A 23,263-nucleotide genomic window follows, 5' to 3' on the forward strand; every position below is an offset into this window, starting at 1 on the left:
TTCGTCATTGTTAGAGAACCCATCTTTCTTTGTACCAAGAAAATGCAAACTATGCTTGTTCAAGAAAATGATCTCCTAACGGTAGAATATCTCGGTATTTAAAGGGCTAATCCAAATAGGGCAGTCAATGGGTTGGGTCTAAGTAAAACCAGGCCCAACCCGAAAAGAAATTATCAGGGATTTAGAATCAAGCCAAACCTAATAGGGTCTGCAATTTTAAACTCAGAATTGAATTGATCGGTTCTCCAAATAAATCCGATTATAATAAACCTATTAAAAATATTAAACAATATAATATTAATTTATTTAATATTATACATATCGAGACAATATATCAAGAACCGGAACAGATCCATTAATTCTAGTTCCTAGAACTAGAACCGATCTAATAGTTGAGTTGGACAACCAGGTCCAATTTGCTATTTATCTGTATTGCGTTTGTAGTTGTACCATAAAAGAGCCCAGTGCTCCAATTTGCTCTGAGTAGCCTTGGCATTAACCCTAACCCCTTGGTCAGTTATGACCAAAGGTTATTTGATAATGGTTGAGGTGGTAGAACTGAATGACATTATTTTTATCTATTAATTGAATAAAATAATTAAACAATAAAACATTTAAACACATAGTAATCAACCCAATTTCAACTTCTAATCAAGTTGAGATTTGCTCTCACAGAGGCACCTTACATCGACCTTACATCCCATCCCACCATGAGAACATCTCCTCATCACTATGTGAAGATTCGATCTAAATTCCTTCCTTTTGGCGATAAAGAGTTAATAATCATGACCTCTTTTCAAAGCAAATTAAGTTTACTGGTTCGATCACTTCAGCTGACATCAAACCTATTCTAACTATAAAATCAATTGTAATATTTAAGAATCGGAATTTGGATAAGATAACCACTATTAGGATGTAGCCACGTGGCTTAGGGACGTTAATACTAAGCAATACTAACAGCTCGCTTTTTGCTGCTTCTCCCCCCAACCCTATACTATCTTTTCAATCAAATCCTGCGCAGTCTCATCCTCTCCATCATTAGAAGAGAATCCCCTATGGGCGGGCAACTGTGGAGGTTGCCCCCCACCCATTTCATTCCTGTGATTTTTGGGCCGTGTGTCTCAAGCCCAAAACCGAACAACAATAATAACACAAGAGGGTATGCACTCTTAAGAGCTAATAATGCCTGATACATGTCATTGCCACCTCATCATTTCGACGTCCACGTCATCAATAATGCGCATTATTCATTTAACAGGCTCAGTTAAACATGAGATAATATGGTAGCTTGATCTAGATGAATACTTAGGCCTCCTTCCTGTGGATTTTCCTGGGAGTGGATAAATTATTTACCCCACCCGCGCAAAACGTTAAAATCTCCCATCAAAGCGTTTGTTTGGCACCGTTGCCGTTGCTCCAGAAAACGGTATCACATCTTGGAAAAAATGATGCTTCAGGAAATGGACGTTGTTTGAAATAATTTTTCATAAAAAATGGTATTTTAAATCATGTCTTAAAAATTAGGAAAGCATGATTTAGAGTAATGGCAAATTTGACATTTCCTAGAACTGCGATTCATTGGTGTCAAGAGGGATGTGAGGTGGCAGTGATGTTGCACTGGATAATGGATATCAGTGTTGAAAACATCCTACCTGACAGTAACAATTCTGAAAAAAAACGTCATTTTCTTCCAACCCACACATTAAGAACACCATTTTCTAAATAAACGGTGTTATATCTGCAGCATCAGTGTCAAACATATACAAAATCTTTACCTGAGAATCATTTGCCTTAAGGAAAGGCCTAATGACCAGACGTGAAATTAATTAATAAAAATAAATTATTAATTACACCACAAACCAAACCCATATTTCATTGCTGGATCAAAGCATCAAGATTTTCAAAAACAACAGGCGAAACAATAAGCTAAGACCTTAATTTCCATGTATTTAATTACTTCCTTTATATATATATATGCACCAGCACCAGGCCACCTTTACAATAAAAGGAGAGAGACCCACAAAGAGAAAGAGAAAAAGAAAACAACAGGTGACTGGTGAAGTGTTGATACAAGAAAAACAAAACAACCCATGAGACCAGCAAGCTAAACAAACATAGTAATTGAGATGGTGGGTGGATAGAGATACAAGTTAATTAACAGAGCAGACACAGACCACCAGCCAATCGATGGACGACGGGTCACATATCCCTAACTTCGAAGCTGTTCCGATTCTTGACAACAATGTCAAACATGTGCATGGACCTGAATCTGCTGAAATCCCTGGGGAGAGAAATGAGGTGAATCGTGGATGGCTTGTGGAACTGAAACAGGTCTGGGTCATCGTAATACCTCTCCCATCCCAGCCCCAACAGCTTCAGCTCCAGAACGGCGTAAGACGTCATTACCTCGTTAGTTGGCGTGTAAACCAAAACCTTCCGCCGGGTGGTCGACGCTTGTCGACCACTTCCGTCTAAAGACTCCACTTTCGGGTTTTCAACCCGGCGAACCACACCGTTCTTGAACACCCACACCCCAGACATCACAAAGTGTTTGTGATTATGTTTCTGAGCGTAAGGTCGCTGGATGGTGTGGAAAGAAGTTTGCCTCGGTGGGGTTTATATAGTATTGAGCCTGCCTTATTTGTGTTGCGTTGGGCTTATAGCTAATATAGAGTGGATCCCATGTATGATATCACCGGGACGCTATTGAATGACACAACATTATTGGAATAGGGTGTCTTCTTGGTCCACAAGAGGAATGAATTCGGTTCATAGGTTTATCAAAGGGTGGTATGGTTCAGAATCACATTAATATCTCTCTCTCTTTTTTGAAAATTGACAATTTTTTTGAACCATACAATGTAATTTGTGAAACCATCTACTTTTAATCGTACAATGAATGATACCTCATTGATTGCAAGATTCATGTGTATAATAGAGACATGATGGGAGCCACATTGGTGTATGAGAGAGAGACATCATAAATCTGCCTGTAGGTGTCAATAGATCAGGTTTGGATTAAAGCCAATCTAAATTAAAACAAATTTAAACAGACTGCACAGTTCAGATATTGAATTGGATTGGTCTAAAATATCATTGGATTGAATTGGACTGGATCGGATTGAACCAATCCAGTCTAATTGACACCCTTAAATCTGCCGTGGTGAATGAGCCATATATTTTATGGAATCCGTAAAAAGGTATTATTGATTCCAAAACCCTCAAATATCATACAAACAGCATGCAGATAGCTGATTGTGTTTGTAAACCAGATGAAATACAGACAAAATCATGAATCAAATACCCAAAATATACCTATTTACAGGCCTATCTTCAGGCCTGACTTTACACACTGTGTTGGGCTTTGGTTTTGGGCTAAGCCCATTCGAAATTTTGGCAAAAACTAAGCATGAAACCGGCCCATGAACAGGTCTACCTTAAAAGAACACATCAACCTTGAAGGACAAGAAGCAAATATAAATTGAAACCCCACAGCTGGCAATCCCCTATATTGTATTTTGCATGTAAATCATCTTCATTGTTGCAAATTTGCAATAGATCATTGAACTCGGATTCAGTCCTCAATAGGCCATGTTCACATCATACTCACAGCCACTTGCAGTTCTACATTGAGAGTATCTCTCCATGTATAAAAATTTACAAGTATGGTGATATTCATAAGACTAAATTTAGAAGGAATACAAAAATATATATAGAGTACAAAACTTTATATTTTATATGCATTTATTATTATACATATTTGTATTTATACATGTTTGGAACCTATGGTACTGTAATTTGTGCCATATCGCATTTGATGGATGCCCCAACTTAAAAGCTTAATATTGATCATGCAATATTTTTATCACAAGGATTTGAGTGAGTGATAACCACTCAGATGGTATATATTTTATCAAAATTCATTGAAGAGTTTCGGTATCATCTCTCTCTCAATCAGCATAAAATTTTCCTTGAATATCCAAACTAATACTCGGTTGTGATTTTTATGCATGACACCTGAAAAACTGATAACCAATCAATTAATTGGTATCATAAGATTAAAATAGTATTTAATCAGATGGTACTGGGGGTTGTGATTGGTTAAAGTTGTTTCGGAATCGGCATGATAATAAATTCATCAAGCTTTTATATATGGTGGGACCCATGAAAAGGGATTCGGGTTCTTATAGTTACTTTTTTAATGATATTAACATCTACTTCGAAGCAAAAAAAAACAAAAATGGGGGGTTTCCCGTTTTCCATACGCCTACTTGACACTAACTGGTTTGATAAATATTCCTTATTCTCTTCTTTTCTTTTCCTCCCATTTTGAGACTAAGGAAAGGTATCTTTCAAAATTCACATCCAAATCATAATCAAATGCAAAGGCACGTGCATTGCACGTGAGTTAATACACGAAAAGGAATCGTATGGTTCCAATGTGTTGGGGGTCCCAGTCCCACGGACAAGTTTTTTGCACCAATCAGATACTAGAAAGAGTTCGACACTGTGATAGTGTAGGGACAAGGGATAAAATTAAAAACCGTGGCCTTAGATGTATTATTCATGTTGGAGAGTTTCGATTTGTTCTTCACATGGACTACACAGCATGTCCTGACTGTTTCATACTTGTATTTATTTTTATTTTCAACATACAATGGAATATGGCTGTGAGGTCGATACAAGGAGCGTTCTGTAAAAAGCAGATCCCGATTCTAAGGTGGGGTCATGATAACACATCAAAGGTTTTGATTTAATTGTTTCAGCAAGTGCTATGACACTTGTTGTAGCATATGCGGTTTGTATTAGAAATGGACAGGCGTAATTAGTAGAACCATTTTATATCTATTTTTTCTTCGTGTGTTTGCAACGTTTGGTATCTGCTTTATATGAGTAGTTAACAATAATAATATATAATGTATGCATCATGCATCATGGAATATGAAGGGTAAGATCGTATTATAAGAAAGAAAAGCTAAAAATATCTTATGATTCCATTATATGTTGCATTTGTTTTTTTTTTTTTTCATCTCTTTTTTTATCATATTTGTGTGTTTGTTCATCTAATTAGTTTTAATTTGTAGTGCAAAATTTGTTTGTATTGATGTAAATGTGTGGAAGTGCAAATGGGCTGAGTGTAAGTTTGGTTTACTTTTGCTTCATATTTTAATTTGTTTATTTATCAGAAGTAAAATAGTAACTACGTACAATGAAATGACCATTCACTTAAATGAAAGAGGATGGTGGCGGGAGGACCAGGAGTGAGGTAAGATCAAAGATGATGTGGTTCCCACTTCATTATTATGAAAAAAATGAGGTAGGAACAAGGTGGCATGATGTAAATTTGAGTCAGTTTTTGGGATGCAAGATTTACATTGTGCAAAAATGACAAATTTGGTATGAAATAGAAATACAAACCATAATTACAAACAAATGAAAGCAAAATTGAACTAGATACAGATTGTCCATCCCAACGAGATTTCACTATGTCAACCGAGTGGTGGCTTGGTTGGCATGTAACTGGGTAAGCCCCAAATGAGATGTGGTTCGGAGCCCCACTACTAATGGCTCCAAATCCACCTTTAAGAGGAGTATAATGTTGTTAGATAAAAAAGTGTGGTAGTATGCCATGGAAATTGAATTACGGCCCCTATGGGGGCAAAAAGGCGAATAATCAATACCTAAAAAAAAAAAACGTGATCTCACTATAACCAAGTGCAACAATAGGCTCAGTTTGATGAAAAGGGTACAAATACAAATACATATAAAATACAAAATTTTGCATTACATATTTGCATTTATACTCTTCCAATTGAGGGTGACTAAGATTAGACATCTATAATCTATTCTCTCAATCACATACGAAATCACCAAGAATTTTGTTGGGGAGGTGGCCATTTCGTGCACCATGGTGTTGGCAACTCATAGTGGGTTGGGCTTTGAACCTATTTTATTAAAATATAACACACAAGTAGGGACCCATGCAATGCATGGAAAAATCCGAAAGATTGAATAATTTTATTTACTATTAATTAATTGATAAATTAATAATAAAAAAATTGATGTTAATTAATTAAAAGTATTCAAAATTATTGTTAATAACTGTTATTATTTTCATTATTTTTAAATAAAATTTTGATTGACTTTAAATAAATAAAAATAATCACAAAAGCTAACATTTTTATTAATTTTACTAATAATTAACAATTATACGGGAATGGCAATGGGGCGGGACACCCCATCCTTTTCCCCGCCCTGTAGTCAAGACACTCTACCCCATCCCCGTCCTATCCCTAGTGTTAGGTGGGTTCAGGGTAAGGCACCCACTCCCTATTAGGGACGGGGAAATCCTCGAATCTCCCCAGCTCGTCCTCGGTGTCAAGCGAGTTCAGGGCAAGACACCCACTCCTCATGAAGGATGGGGAATCCTTGGGCTAGTTCAAGGCAAGGTACCCACTCCCCTTAAACCTAATATTCAATTTGATGATAAAAATGACCAAAAGGATGTACTGAATATCAACAACATGGTAAAACTCTAAAAGTACACTAAATTGTCTTTAATTTTCAAAATTGAAATTGTATGAAAATTTTGGAAAATTTAGCACATTTGTGTAATTTTGAAAATTTATTCAAATTGTTATTAAATAATTTATTTTTTTTAAATGGTTTACTTGTAGAATTACACTAATTTATCTTATATTTTCTAATATAAACTAATCAATAATTTCCTTTTTCTAATATCATACTAATTTATCTTAATAATTTGTGTAATTATTGATTCAAATTATAGTTTTCCCTTTTCTATACTCATTTATCTTTAATAATTTTCAATAATTATTTAAGACATTTTAAATAAACTTTCAAAAATTTTATATATTTTAATTTCCAAAATGTTCTTTTATGAAAATATAGTTTTATGAAAATTTTGAAAATTTTATTATAAAATATTTATTTTTATTAGGTAGTTTACTAACAAAATTACACTAATATTTTATTTTCCAATGTAAATTAATTAATAATTTCATTTTCCAACATTATAATATTTTATTCCCCCATCTGCATCGGTTATTAACTATAATAATAGCAATAACTAAAATTTTATAGTTTTTGATAATTGTTAAGGATAATTCTCAAATTTATAGAAATTAGTTTAAGAGATTTCAATTTCTATATATAAAACGTTGTTAATTTACATGAATATAAGAGTATTTACCCAAATTACTTTAAAAAGTCACATGATGAGTTAATTAATAACAGTATTTATTAATTTTTGGTAATTTCTAACTGTACTAATAAGAATATTTAATTTTTGGTAATTTACTAACCGTATTTATTAATTTTTGGTAATAACACTATTTAATACTCATTGAATATGGGTTGGATTAAATATTAACTATATTTAACTATTTATTAATTCATATGAATATTTTAAATGAGAGATAGTGGATATAGATTGGGGAGAGAAATTTTAAGAATTGATTAGGGAATGGGGTAACATGATACATTCCTAATGGCTTAGAAGAGATACCTTTAGAGAGATTTTAGGAATATTTTAGGGTAGTTGTGTTGGGAATTGTGACATGGCTTAATGGGAGTGATGGGAAGGGGAGAGGAGAGAGAGTCAAGGATAATGCAGGGTGGGGGTAATGGACGTTTTGCTATTTATTTAAAATGACCGTTTTGCTATTTATTTAAAAGATTCTAAATCGACGATCCTTATTGGTCGTCGCTCCTCAAATCCAGGATTTCCATCGCAACACACTATCCAGGACCTCCAAACTATATCAAAATCCACAGATCGGCAATCCATCACATTTAAGACACTAAAATGACCATTTTACCCCTCACTTACAAAGATTCCAAATGAACTATCCCCATCACCCGATATGCCCCAAATTTAAGATATCCACCATTACGCATCATCCAACACCTCCAAACCCCATCAAAACCTCCCGATCGATGATCCATCACATTTCAAACCTTAAAATGACCATTTTGCCCTTCATCCAAAAAGATTCTAAATCGATGATCATCGTTGAACGCCACTCTCTAAATCAAAGATATCCATCAATACACATATCCAAACATCTCCAAATCCCATCAAAACCTCCCGGTCGACAATCCATCACATTTCCTACCCTGAAATTACCATTTTACCTTCGCTTAAAAAGATTCTAAATAGACTATCCCCATCACCCGATTTGCCCCAAATTTAAGATATCCACTGTTACGCATCATCCAACACCTCCAAACCCCATCAAAACCCCCCGAACAATGATCCATCACATTTCTAACCTTAAAATGACCATTTTGCCCTTCATTCAAAAAGATTCCAAATCAACAATCCTTGTTGATTGCCACTCTCCAAATCAAAGATATCTATCATTATACACCATCCAATCATTTCCAAATCCCATCAAAACCTCCCGATTGATGATCCATCACATTTCATACCCTAAAATTACCATTTTACCCTTCACTTAAAATGATTCCAAATAAATCATCCTCATTGCCCGATATGCCCCAAATTCAAGATCCATCATCACACATCATCTGACACCTCCAAAACCTCTCGATCATCGATCTGTTAAACCTCAAGCCTTAAAATTACCATTTTACCCCTCATCTATAAAGATTCCAAATCAATGGCTTTCATTGGCTGCTACTCTCATATTTCAAGATTTGCATTACGGTACACCCTCTAATACACCTAGAACACATTATCACCTTCCTAGACACTCAGATAAATCCTTCATTTTTAGACCCAAAATTACCATTTTACCCTTCTATCAAGAAAAATCCTGATTCGATGGCCCACATTGCTCAACACACTCCAAATCATGATTTCTCACTTTGACACACCCCTCGGGGTCATCAAACCCTATCATTTCCCTTCTCAAACACCTTAAAACCCCCTTGGAAAGTTTTATTACAAAATTCCCCATTTTACTCCTCTATCAACGAATATTCCAATTTGTGCAATCTTGTTGGTTGACAAAAACCCTAATATCTTGAATTTTAGTCTCAGCCCTTGAATCCTACACATTACACCCCTTGGACCTGCCCTCTTATTGCAAAAAACCCCTTTTTTGTTTTTTCACTCAAGTCCCTTCACATTTCTAGAAATCACTCCAAAGCCCTCACTAAACCTAGAATCAATCCTAGCCCTAGATTTGAGCCCCCCTTGTTTCTCCACCATATGATCGGCCTAACCCTCACTTCCATACCCAAAAACCCTAAATCCTAAAACCCTAGCCGCCACCTATCCATTCCCCCTCAAATTCAAAATTTAAATTTAAAACTCCCCACATTCTAGGCATTAAAGGAAAGGGGACAAGGGGACAAAAGGCAAAGGAATAATCTAGGAAGCCCCCACCCCTTAGATTAGCACAAAGAGATCTCAACCCTCCATCTTTTTAAGCCTCAAACTCAAACACCAAAAAACCCTATCCAAGACCCAACTAATCCTAACTAAACCCCCTCCATTCGGTCCTAACCCAATCCATCTAGTCCCAAACGAACCAAAACAGCCCAACCCATCTGGTCCTAAAGGAAGGCCTAAGAAAAATAATGAAAGAAAAGAGAAAAACCTAGATAAAACTGAACCAACCAAAAGGGAGGATTCTCTCTCACACTCTCTCCATTCTCTCATTCTCTCCATTCCTCCTTCCCCCTAGTAACCTAACCACCATCTTCATCATCCTCCCTTCTACTCTCCTCTTTGAGATTCGAACTCTCCCTGACCACAAAACTCTCTCTCTCACTTATTTTCTTCTCCCTCGCCACCGAGCTCTCTCTCACTTTCTTCTTCTCCCTCACTCCCTCAAGTTCTCACCACCGAAACCATCCATCTTCTTCCTCCTCCTTCCCTCACTCCCTCAAGCTCTCACTACCGAACTCTACCTTCCTCCTCTCTTCTCCGCCTTCTTCCTTCACCACTGAACCTACCCATCTCCATCTCCTTCAACCTTTACCTATACACCACCACCGAACTCTCCCTCTCATCGTCTTCTTCCACCTAAACCCCAACTGAAACGCCACCATCAAATCTCCACAACCCAACCAAAAACAAAAGAAAGAAAGGAGGAGAGGAAAGAGGAAAAGGAAAGGAGCAAGTCCATTCACTATTATTGGCGAAGGTAAAAAATCCATTTCGCTCTATCTCTCTCTCACCGAAATCCCTTTCTTTCTCTCTCTGATATCCCTCCTTACCCTTCTTTTTACCCTAATTGAAATCCACTCATTCACCCATCACCCTCTTCTTCATACTTCTCAACCCCAAATCAAAACCTAGCTCCATCAAAACCCTATTCTATTAACCCCAAAATAGAACCCTTTTTCTTCCTTGAACCTTCTCCTTTCCAAGAGTCCAGCTGAACCTATCCTCCATCATCATTCAATCCAAGAAAAAAAAAAGAAAAGTCTCAAAGCAACCTTGGAGAAGTAGCCCCTCTACCCATTCGATTCAAGCAAAGCTCAACCTCAAAAAGAGACATCAACAATTTCAATCATTTATCTTGTAATGTATGTCAAAAGGCCACAAAGAGGTGAGCTACTCACCTCATCCTTTTTTATTTTTATTTATTTTTATTTTAGTATTTTTTTTGTTCTCTTGAATCTTCTTAATGCTCTAGGTGTTTTTTTTTTATTTCATTTCAGCATTGATTTTTTTTATTGAACATAATTAGAATATATATAATTGCTGAAATTTCTTCTCTCATTGTATTTAGATTCAGATTTGTCTAGTTAAATGAATATACATATTGAATCCTTTTTTATTTGAATGTTAGAATACATGTTTAATAGTATCTTGGCTCCATGTTAAACTCTAGTTCAAGTTAGTTTTTCTATCTTGTTTATCGGTTTGTTTTGTTTCCTTGTTTTTTTTTTTTTTTTTAATCGTAAGTGTAGATTATGCTTAGTGAGCCCTAAGTGAGGTGGTTAATAGGGGATTGATTTTTTTGTGCTTTGATTTTTTCTCACTAGCCTAGTAGGAATGAGGGGAACCTTGGATAAAGAAGGAGGATGCATGTAGTTGCCTAATCCTTGGCTCCTTTAAGGGTTTCCCTCACTCAAAAAGAGAATGAGAGGGGTTTCCCTCACTTGGAAACAAGCTCACCAAGACTATCCTTTTTGATGGGCAAGGTTGCTAGAAATCTTGTAGTTTTTTATTTTCTTTTGTTCTTATTCTTTCTTTACCAAATTAGAGGAATGATACTACATGTTGAGTATGAGAGAGGGGTGTCTAACACCTTCCCTCTCTCCCCTATAAAAATACCTAGAATAGCCTCTTTTGGGATCACATGAGAGTCTTGTTTTGATTCTCGAACTTGGGGGGTCCATCACTCCCATGTTCCTTGTATCGATGGGTGGTGGCTCCATACCATTTCAGCCATGGAGTGAATCCCAAACCCAAGTTCAATTTGGATGTTCACAGAATGACGACTCCACTGGAGATGGGAAGGTTTGTATATGCGATTCCCTTCTTCCCCTTTGAGTGGGTAAATCACTCACATTCCTAGGATGCTAATGGTGTTGTTTGCTTGTTTGTATCCTAGTTTATTTGGATTGTTAATTACTTTGATTGCATTCTTTTGGGCTGATTTTTTTTGAACTAATAATGCTTATGTTGTAGTGCATATAATCTACTTTTTTTTTGTTATTGTTAATGCCTAGGACTACATGGATACTAGCTGAGTTTCTAGGACTGTTATTAGTCATGTAGGCATGCATGTAAATTGATTTTTTAGGACTTTTATAAGTTTAATTTGCATTTACAAAATCTGATGTTCTTAGGACTGATTAATGGTTATATGACATGCACATAGGCTCAATTTGTAGGACTATTAAGAATTTTAGTTGCGTGCATATGAACTGATTTTTTATAGACTGTTAATGACTTAATTATATATACTTAGGCTGAATTCTTTGGGGCTGTTAATGGTTTTGGAGGCATCCATGTAAACTGACTTTTTTTTTTGGACTGTTAAAAGTCTCGTTTGTATGCATAAAACAGTTTTTTTTTATGATTGTTAGTGTGTAATTTGGCATGCATATCGGCTGAAATGTTAGGACTGTTAATGGATTTAGTAACATTCACATGGGCCGAATTTTTGTAGGATGTTAATGCTAGGTTTTGCATGTATATAGGTAACATCTCTAGGACTGTTTATGGTTCAATAAGCATGCATAAAAACTGAATTTTTAGGACTATTAAGAGTCTCATTTGCATTCATTTTCTAAGACTGTTAATTGTTTAGTTAGTGTGCACATAGGCTGACATGTTTAGGACTATAAATGATTTTATTAGCATTTACATGGGCCTGATTCTTATGGGCTGTCAATGGTAGGTTTTGCATGTATGTAAACTAATTTCTTTGGGATTGCTAATGGTTAGATTATGCTTTTTATGCTGAAAATTGTAGGGAATGTTAATAGTTTACTTGCATAAACATCGTCTGAAATTTTTGGACTGTTAATAGCTTTGTTTGCTTGCTTGAAGGCTGAAATTCTTTTGGGCTGAAAATAGGTTTGCTGCTTGCATGAAGCCTGAAGTTTCTAGAGCTGCTAATAACTTTGGTAACACTCATGAAGACTGAAATTTCATGGGTTGTTAGTAGCTTTATTAGAATACATGATGGGTTACATTTTTTGAACTGTTAATGGCTTGATTTACATTTATATAGGCTGAAATTTTTAGGGCTGTTGATAGCTTGACTTGCATGTAATAAGTCAAATAATTTGGGGCTGTTAATGCTTGGCTTTCTTATATCATATGATTCTTTTTTTTTTTTTTATAAAACCTTTAGCTTGAGAACATAGTAACATCTAGGGCTGAATTGGTCAAGCTTGAACTTAGTCCCCTAGAAAACATATTTTGGCAACATAGGACCCAAATAAAATAAGAGAATAAGCAGCCCAAAGAATAGAATAAGAAAGGAAATGACAAAAAAAAAAAGAAAAATCACATAATTGACTAGTAAATTAAGTGGTGAGGGAAATAAGGGTAGCAAGTCTTGCTTTAGGATAATTGAATCAAGCATAAGAACCATAGCTCATTGTTTGGGAAAATAAATCATTAGACAATAATCCAACTTTTGGAAAGGTAATTGATGAAGGGGAATTTGGCCCGACCTCGTAGTTACCCGGCACGTGGCAGAAACAAGCAACTCGGGACAGTAGGGCACCCGAAGCAAGCACCGAAAGCAAAGTCCAAGCTCGCTACTGAGCCCGAACTCCAGACCGCCCTCCTAGGAGCCCGAGCTCCCCACCAAGGGCCCAAGCTCCCCGCCAAGAGACCGAGCTCCCTACCGCGAGTCCGAGCTCCCTACTGGGAGTCCGAGCTCCCTGTTAAGAGCCTGAGCTCCCCGCCAAGAGCCCGAGCTCCCTGCCAAGAACCCGAGCTCCCTGCCAAGAGCCCGAGCTCCCTGCCAAGAGCCCGAGCTCCCTATCAAGAACTCGGAACTCCCTACTGAGAACCCGAGCTCCCTGCAAGGAGCACAAACTGTATTGGGCCCCAAGCCTCGCAGAGCTGTGACCCGAGCTGGCCCGCGGCAGCTCGGAACATTCCCCAAACCGAACTCAAGACATCTCGCTCACTCCAACACTTCGCCTCCGAAACACCAGGCTGATCAAACATACCTGACGCCAGGGACGTCCGTATCCTTGGGCAACGCACCTGACTGATTTGGGATCCGACGCCTGACAGCCGCACTTCAAACGGCCTCCTGCTACCGTCACCTGCCACCGTTGTTACTAACCGCAAAGACGGCCCTGACAAGGGAACAGTGGCGGTTCTGACCGGCCAGAGGAAATGACACCCGAACTGGCAGGAGTTCAGAAGTAATCATGCCCGATCTGACAGAAGCCTGGGAGTGAGTGCGCGAGGTGGTTATAAAAGGCTCCTACCCCCAGAAACGAGGTATGCTAACTTTTGCACTATCTGGTTTATCTTGCCTTTGAAGGATTCTAACTTGAGCTTCGGAGCCCTTACGCCGGGTTCTCCTCGGAGCTTCTCTTCTCCTCCCGTTTCAGGTCCCTGTTACTCAGTTCAGAGGCAAGATCATTGACAGCTAAGACCGGCCAGATTGTGCATCATCAATTGGCGCCGTCTGTGGGAAAGCTTCAAAAGGCCTCCCTCCAAAATTCTCATACCCCTTTCTTCTTCTTTGAGAAACTCAATACTCATGGCCTCATCCAGCAACGCCGGACGTGGAGCAGAGACAAACACCACTGGGGAACAGCCCCAAGTTCCCGTGGTGTGCGTTGGGCAGTTCACCATTCCCCTCTCGGTGGATGGAATCCCCAATCTGACTACGCCACAAGCAGTGGCGCCTGTAAGCCTACCTGCCGCAAACATCACCTTCCCTCTTCCCATCGAGACTACCTTCACTGAACCAACCGCCGTCCCCCTGGCAGCTAGCCAAAATCGGTTGGACGACCTAATGCAGTGCATGCGGGCAATGCAAGCCCAGATGCAACAGTTCCAGCAACACCAGCTTCAACAGCAGTTCCCCCAACTGACACCGAACCAACCACTACTTCCACCTCGCCACCCTGCCCCGAAGCCAGTTAAGGCCTCTCCGCAGGATGGGCACCTCCACCAAGGAAAGGCCTCTAGGCCCTAGAATCCCCCAAACAGCCAGGCCTCGTCCCTAGGCCGGAGAGAAAGAAAAGTTATCCCCGCCTCGCGGCTCGCAGGTGGATCGGGAACCTCGCCCGCGAGATCGGCACCTCGGGGCTCCAAACCGGAGTCCCCACTGGTGGAAAACCGATTCGGCGCACTGGCAGCAGCGGACTACCAGCACTCCGGGCCCATCAAGCTCGGCAACACGGAGGCCAGCAGCGCCAGTACAAGGCCCACTCAGCAGCGAAGGCGCCGTCGAGGTCGACGAACCGCCACCCGCGTCCTGTCAGAGCTCAGAGGCAAAGGCGAGATGAGCTCGGACGAGGTAGGAGTTGCCCCGATCCTCTCAGTTCCTTCCCCCCTCGCATCAGAATTCCTGGCAGTCCCCTTGCCAGAGATTTCAAGCTCCCGCCCCTGGACAAGTACGACGGGTCCTTCGACCCCAACGACCACGTGGACGCCTTCCAGTCCCAAATGCACCTCGCCAGAGCCAGCGAATCATGCATGTGCGTGGCTTTCACCACCACCCTCAAGGGGGTAGCCCGCACTTGGTACAGGAACCTGGCCCCCGGATCGATAAAGTGTTGGGCTCAGTTCGTTCAGGTCTTCACTGCACACTTTGTCACCAGCAAACGGTGCCCCAGAGCGGAGGAAAGCATCTTCGGGGTAGTCCAAAGGGAAGGAGAACCCATACGGGGCTACATCAAACGATTCAATGAGGCATGCCTACAGATACCGCGGTTAGACCCCGCGGTGCAGCTCACCGCAGCAAAAAGAGGGGTGACGCACAAGGAACTCAAGTGGCACATGGTAGCTAACCAATCCGCGACCGTGGCCGAGTTCCTCAAGCTCGCGGACAAGTTCATGAGGACTGAGGAGGAAATCAACCAAAGAACCGAGGGTGGAAACGAGAAAAGAAAGAGGGACGACGAGCCCTCTAGCTCGGCCGACCGAAAAAACCCGGCCCGAGACCCAAAACCGAACCAGTCGTTCTGAGCTCCCCTGCCAGTTCGGACGGATTACACGCCACTGAACACGAGGCGGACCGAGATCCTAATGACGATCAAGGACGCCCCATATGTGAAGTGGCCACCTCGCCTAAAGGGAAATCTGAACGAAAGAAACAAGAATTTGTATTGTAGTTTCCATAGGGACCATGGTCACAGTACCGAGCAATGCAATAACCTCCGAGACGAGATAGAGGGGCTCATCCGTCGTGGATACTTAAGAAACTTTGTACAGCACAACAATAATAGCAATAAAGCGGATTGGCCGGGCGAACACGAAAAGGACACCCCCGAAACCAGCAGCAGGCCTGCCGAACCGATGCAGCGACCACCTCCGGCAGAAAGGCCAATTCGGGGAACCATCCATGTAGTCGTGGGAGGTTCGATGGTAGTGGGGTGTACATCAGCGGCAGCCCGGACTTCAGTTCGCGAAGCGGTCCTCGAGGAGTAGAACCCCCCGAAAAGGCCAAAGACCGAGGAGCCAATCCTCTTCACAGAAGACAATGCGCGAGGAGTTCGCTACCCTCACGACGACGCACTCGTCATTAAACTCAGGATCAGCGACTTCGAGGTTAGGCGCGTACTTGTGGATTCAGGCAGCTCGGCGAACATCCTCTTCAAATCGGCGTTTGATCAGCTACAGCTGCCGAGGAGCGAACTAAAGCCTGCAAGCACTCCCCTGGTGGGCTTCAGCGGAGAGGAAGTCAGGCCCCTTGGAAAAATAACGGTGCCCGTGGAAGTTGGCACGTGGCCTTGTGCGGTCAGACTCAACCACGATTTCCTGGTGGTCGCGACCCCCTCCCCATACAATGCCATAATAGGGCGGCCAATCACGCATATTCTGCGGGCGGTGGTCTCCACCTACCATTTGGCCATGAAGTTCCCTACGGACTTCAGTGTGGGGGTAGCGCGGGGCGACCAGCTCGAGTCCCGCAAGTGCTACGTTGCCGCCCTAAAGGGAAAGACCAAGGCGGCCGGCGACCTCGATCTGGAGCGGCCCACGGAACAAGGCGAAGAACAAGCCTCACCCACAGAAGAAACAGTCGCGATCCCAACCTCGCCTGTGGACCCAGCTCGTGCACTCCAGATCGGTGCTTCCGTCAAAGAGCCCCTACGGACCGAACTGGTAAGTTTTTTACTTCAAAATTTAGATATTTTTGCATGGTCTGCAGCCGATATGCCCGGTATTGACCCTAGTCTAATAACTCACAAACTCAACACTGATCCTTTAGTCAGACCCGTTAGACAGAAGAAACGGAACTTAGCCCCAGAACGCTGGAAGGCGGTCGACGAGGAAGTCGAGAAGCTCCTCGTGGCAGACTTCATAAGGGAAGTCCATTACCCGAGCTGGGTGGCCAACCCCGTGCTAGTGAAAAAGGCGAATGGCAAGTGGCGCATGTGCGTCGACTACACTGACCTAAACCGAGCTTGCCCGAAAGACTGCTTCCCCCTTCCTAGGATCGACCACCTAGTGGACGCGACCTTGGGACATGAACTGCTAAGCTTCCTGGATGCCTACTCAGGCTACAACCAAATCCGGATGGACCAATCCAACGAGGAAATAGGCTGTTCCGACCCCTGATCGGCACAAAGATAGAGTGCTATGTAGACGACATGGTCGTCAAAACACGGTTTTCACGAGAAATAATAAAAGACTTGGACTCTGTCTTCCAAATCCTGCGTCAGTTTAACATGAAGTTGAACCCCAACAAATGTGTCTTTGGCGTCACCTCGGGCAAATTCCTAGGCTACGTTGTCAATCGGCGCGGCATCGAGGCCAACCCGGACAAGATAAAAGCCATCCTAGATATGAGACCGCCTCGGAAAGTAAAAGAAGTTCAAAGGCTAAACGACCGCATAGCCGTTCTAAGCCGCTTCATGTCCAAATCGGCAGATCGTTGCCTACCCTTCTTCAGAGCAATCAAAGGCAAAGGGTTCGAATGGACCCAAGACTATCAGCTCGCGTTTGACAAGCTAAAAGGCTACCTCGCCAGTGTGCCAACCTTAGCTAGGCCCGAGGAAGGCGAAGTCTTAGAACTGTACCTCTCGGCTAGCGACGAGGTGGTCAGTTCGGTACTAGTAAAGGAAGCAGACCGGGTCTAGCGACCCATATATTATGTTAGTAAAATCTTGTAGGGAGCAGAGACAAGGTACCCGTAGATAGAAAAGATAGCGTATGCACTGGTGGTAGCAGCACGGAAACTCCGCTCGTACTTCCAGGCTCACACCGTCATCATCCTGACCGAAAAACCTCTGAGACAAGTTTTACTCAAAACCGAGGTTTCCGGCCGGCTGACAAAGTGGGCCATCGAACTCAGCGAATACGATCTCCAGTACAAGCCAAGAACCGCCATCAAGGCCCAAGCCTTGGCAGATTTTATCGCAGAATGCACGTTTAGCCTCGAAGCTCCCGAGCCGGTCGAGCCCGAGATCCCCAGTTCGGGCGAACTCGGAGCTCCCAAGCCAAACGAGTCCGAACCCCGTAAAGTAGCAGCCAGTGTGGCATCCCTCCTAGTTAGACCAAGCGCGAACTGGGATGAGGAGCCCTGGATCCTTCACGTAGATGGCTCCTTGAACCAACAAGGCAGCGGGGCTGGAATAGTGCTACGCGGCCCGAACGGAACAAAACTGGAATACGCACTACGCTTTGAGTTCGCGGCGTCCAACAATGAGGCGGAATACGAGGCACTGATAGCCGGGCTAAACCTAGCGCACGAGGTCGGAGCAAAGCACATGGTTATCTGCAGTGATTCCCAGCTCGTGGTCAACCAAGTTACAGGCGAGTACGAAGCACGCGAGTTCACTATGATTGCGTACTTGGCAAAAGTAAAGGAAGCTCTACTCAAATTCCAGTCACACTTTATCAAGCAAATCCCGAGGTCAGAAAACGCTGAGGCCAACGCCCTGTCCCGACTGGCTAGCACGAGCCACAACGCCAGGAGAACCGTATACGTAGAGGACTTACCTCGGCCCAGCATTCTCGGTGGGGCAGAAGAGGTCGCTCCCGTCACCGAAGCAGAGCCGAGCTGGATTGACCCACTCACGAGCTTCCTGTTAGACGGAACCCTCCCCGCGGACCGCAACGCAGCCAAGAGGGTGCAGCGCCAGGCAGCCAAATACGTCATGATAGACGAACGGTTGTACTGACGATCCTACACGCTCCCCTATCTGCGATGCTTGCGCCCAGCCGAAGCCGAGCTGGTACTCCGCGACATCCATGAAGGCTTGTGCGGCGGACACCTGGGGGGCAGAGCCCTCGCCCAAAAGGCACTTCGACAAGGATACTACTGGCCAACGATGAAGACAGAGGCAATTGAGCTCGTCAGAAAATGCGACAAGTGTCAGAAACATGCCAGCATCCACCATCAGCCCGTTGCCGACCTCAAATACCTCACCAGCCCATGGCCCTTCGCCCAATGGGGGATCGACCTCCTGGGGCCATTCCCACCAGCGACAGGCGGGAGGAAATTCCTAGTGGTGGCAGTAGACTATTTCACAAAGTGGATAGAAGCTGAACCCCTGGCAATAGTTACAGCCCGAAACATACAAAACTTCTTTTGGAAGAACATTGTATGTCGCTTCGGGCTACCTCGGGTACTGATCTCCGACAACGGCAAACAGTTCGAAGATATCAAGTTCCAAGAATGGTGCCGAAGTATGGGAATTAGTCAGAACTTCACATCGGTCGCACACCCACAGGCAAATGGCCAAACAGAAGTAATGAACAGAGCCATCCTCCGCGGACTGAAAGCGCGATTGGACCGAGCCAAAGGTTTGTGGGCAGACGAACTACCAAGTGTTCTATGGGCACACCGAACCACGGAAAAAACCGCCACAGGTGAGACCCCCTTTAACCTCACCTACGACACCGAAGCAGTGATCCCGGTGGAAATCGAAGTGCCTACGTTGCGACTAGAAGCGTATGACGAACAAACAAACGAGGGCAAGTTACGCACCAACCTCGACCTACTGGACGAAGTGAGAGACCTCGCGCACATCCGAACTGCGGCCTACCAACAAAAGGTAGCTCGGTATTATAACGCGCGAATAAGAAAGAGGAACTTCCGTGTCGGCGACCTGGTTCTCCGTAAGGTCATGATGCCTGAACCCGGCGTAGGGAAACTTGGACCAAACTGGGAAGGACCCTACAGAGTAAAGAAAGCACTCGGTGGGGGGGCATATGAGCTCGAAACCCTAGAAGGGAAACAAGTACCCCGAGCATGGAACGCCGTCAACTTAAGAAGATACTACCTATAGGCCACCAAGGCAAGTACCCCGAAGCCATTTCATGTCAGAAAACGAACTGAAGGACCGAAATGGTCAGTTCGGCAAAAAACATAGCTCGAAGACAGGACAACCAGTACATGAACAAAAAGCCATTTCATTTCAGAACAGATGTGTACATTCGAAAAAAAAAAAGGTGTACATTTCATTTCACAAGCCAGGGGCTACTTCATCGTTGTCAGAAGCCACTTCAACAACACCTGAAGGACCTGCCTCACCCTCGGAGTCCGGTTCGGCATCCGCAGCATTAGCCATTTCTTGAGTAATGCGCGAAGTGGATATGGCGCTAGTGTCAAGCTCGGGGTACGTATTCTGGATCATCCACCGGCTTAGCTTGAAACCCCTCCTGTAGGAGTCCACCATCAGATCATCGAAGTCCGGCAAAGCAATGTAATCGTTGATAGCTTTCTTCTTCGCGTCTTCGATGCCTTGAGAGAAGATCTGAGTCCTCTCCCTGATATCCTCCTGAAGATACTCGACCTGGTGCTCCAGGTCCAGTTTTATTTCCGCCATACGCTTCACCACCACTCCCATGGCCTCGGCAACCCTCTGAGACCTCACCTGCCTAGACCGCGCGCGGCGAGCAGCAGCCTCGGCAGCACGAGCATTCTCCTCGGCAGTTCGAGCAGCCTCCTCGACAGCTCGCGCCTGCCTCGAGCATCTCTCCACCTGGTTCACCAAGGCGTGAATGGAAGAGTTCACCTATCAAAGGAAAACGAGATCAAAGGGACGAATAGAAGAATAAAAGCCGAACTCTAAAGAAGGGAGCACTTACCACCATGACATGAGTAACAGCACGATAGGCCACTTGGTGCAGAGGGAGCTCGGTCCACGCCGCAACTTCCTCGGGAAACATCGCCTCCTTACTCCGTTAAAGAGCATGAATAGGCGACAGCACGCTCCTGAAGTCCCCCGAGGCCTCCGAGCCCGACGGCCCAGCTCGCGTATGGGCAGACTCGGAGTATGCGGGAGCCCCCGTGTGTGTGGTTTCGGCATAAGGAGCCCCCGCCGGCTCCTGCATAGGAGGAACCATCTCGGGCTCCTCTGCCGGATAGTCCGGCACCTCGGGCTCCGCACCCTGGGATTTCTCGGCGCGAGCTCGCTTAGCCACCCGTTTTCTCCTCTTCATGCCCTGGAACAAGTGCCCACCTCGGGTCCCTCGAGAGTCCATCGTACTTGCGAAAAGGAGCTCGGCATCAGTAAGACATGTAAAAGAAGAGCCAGACAGGATCACTAGGGAAAGAACCTACCCGAACTCAGGCCCGCAGCAATAAGCTTGGCCTCCGTCAGATACCATTGACAATCCAGCCCAAGTCGCGCCCATTGCCGGAGGCCCTTCGCCGTCTCCTTATCAAGTGTGATGCCGGAATCGGGAGCGGCCATCCCCTAGCCGGTCTGAAACGGCCACCCCATCGCACTTCGCACCTCGAAATAGTCCCGCTTCCACGCCGGGACCTTATTGGGGAGTCCGTGTAAGAGCTTGAAGCCCGGGCGAGGAGACAGGTAGTATGCCCGCCTCCGCCCAGGAAGGGGACCCGCTTGTTTTTTCAGCATTAAAATAGAGGAGAAAATCTCCAGATCCAAAGGAAAGTTCTCGTCACAAAATAAGGAGATCGTCCCCACTAAATTTCTAATAGAGTTCGGGTGAAGCTGGCCGACCGTCACACCGAAGTGGTTTAGGACCTCGACAAGAAGGGGGTGAAAGGGCAGTCGCAGCCCCGCAACGAGCTGCTCCCGGAAAATCACGATCTCATCAAGACCGTGTTCCCAAGGGAAGCTGCCCGTAGGGATGAAGTAACCGTGCTCCCCGGGCAAGTCGTAGTAGTCCATGAGGGATTGAAGTTCCTTAGGCGTCATAGTCGAAGGGCCGAACTGATCTACAACCCGGCCACGACGGGAGGTGGACGCCGACCTACCCGAAGCACCTCGGGCTGTAGGCCCGACCCCTTCCTCAGGACCTACATCGGGCTCACTAGAACTACCGGGGGACGCAAACTGGTTCGTAGAACCTACATCAGACCCGCTTGAACAGTCTGAACCCTCCAAACTAGACATCGGGAAACGGGATGGGATTCCGAAAGCACTCACCCGAGAAGAAGACTGAAGGAAGACCGCGAAAGCTCGAACAAGCAAGGAACCTGGGACGCGAGCTGAAGAGTCTGAACGCGAACTGGAACTTAGGCGCGAGCTCAAGAGATACAACAGTAGCACGGACGGGGTCCCCCCCCTGCGCGCTATTTATATCCACTACGGCCGGAAAGCGACGGCCCAGATCGAAGCCAATCCAACGGCCCACAGCCGCGCTAAACCGCACGACTTCCAAAAACCAATCAGCGCACGTCTCTCCAAAACCGACGAGGCATCGCGCACGTCTTGTCAGAGAACAGGTGTCAGCACGCGTCTTCTCGAAACTGACGGGGCGTCGGCGCACGTCCCCTCGCAATAAAAGCACCTGCAGCGCAACTCTCGAACAGCTGCCGTCACGACTCCCAAACGCGCGCCCTTTTTTGAAAATCAAAATAGAGCAAGCGCACTCAGCACGGACCAAAACCCTCCGACTACCTTGCAAACTCCCCGCGCCAAGACAGGACCCTTGTCACGGGGAGTGGGGGGCAATTGATGAAGGGGAATTTAGCCCGACCTCACAGCTACCCGGCACGTGGTAGAAACAAGCAACTCGGGACAGTAGGGCGCCCGAAGCAAGCACCGAAAGCAAAGTCCAAGCTCGCTACTGAGCCCGAACTCCAGACCGCCCTCCTAGGAGCCCGAGCTCCCCACCAAGGGCCCGAGCTCCCCGCCAAGAGACCGAGCTCCCTACCGCGAGTCCGAGCTCCCTACTGGGAGTCCGAGCTCCCTGTTAAGAGCCCGAGCTCCCCGCCAAGAGCCCGAGCTCCCTGCCAAGAACCCGAGCTCCCTGCCAAGAGCCCGAGCTCCCTGCCAAGAGCCCGAGCTCCCTATCAAGAACTCGGAACTCCCTACTGAGAACCCGAGCTCCCTGCAAGGAGCACAAACTGTATTGGGCCCCAAGCCTCGCAGAGCTGTGACCCGAGCTGGCCCGCGGCAGCTCGGAACATTCCCCAAACCGAACTCAAGACATCTCGCTCACTCCAACACTTCGCCTCCGAAACACCAGGCTGATCAAACGTACCTGACGCCAGGGACGTCCGTATCCTTGGGCAACGCACTTGACTGATTTGGGATCCGACGCCTGACAGCCGCACTTCAAACGGCCTCCTGCTACCGTCACCTGCCACCGTCGTTACTAATCGCAGAGATGGCCCTGACAAGGGAACAGTGGCGGTTCTGACCGGCCAGAGGAAATGACACCCGAACTGGCAGGAGTTCA

General features: G+C 44.6%; 1 protein-coding gene across 1 annotated transcript; it reads right to left on the minus strand.

Moving 5' to 3' along the window:
• Positions 1-1,927: 1,927 nt before the first annotated feature.
• On the minus strand, positions 1,928-2,601 carry LOC104606121 (flowering-promoting factor 1-like protein 1). Its single transcript, XM_010271180.2, has one exon. It carries the CDS (start codon positions 2,539-2,541, stop codon positions 2,200-2,202), a length of 342 nt encoding a protein of 113 aa, XP_010269482.1. The 5' UTR covers positions 2,542-2,601; the 3' UTR covers positions 1,928-2,199.
• Between the last annotated feature and the right edge of the window lie 20,662 nt (positions 2,602-23,263).

This window comes from Nelumbo nucifera, chromosome 4 (genome assembly GCF_055504915.1).
Source record: "Nelumbo nucifera cultivar China Antique chromosome 4, China Antique-T2T, whole genome shotgun sequence".
NCBI lineage: Eukaryota > Viridiplantae > Streptophyta > Magnoliopsida > Proteales > Nelumbonaceae > Nelumbo > Nelumbo nucifera.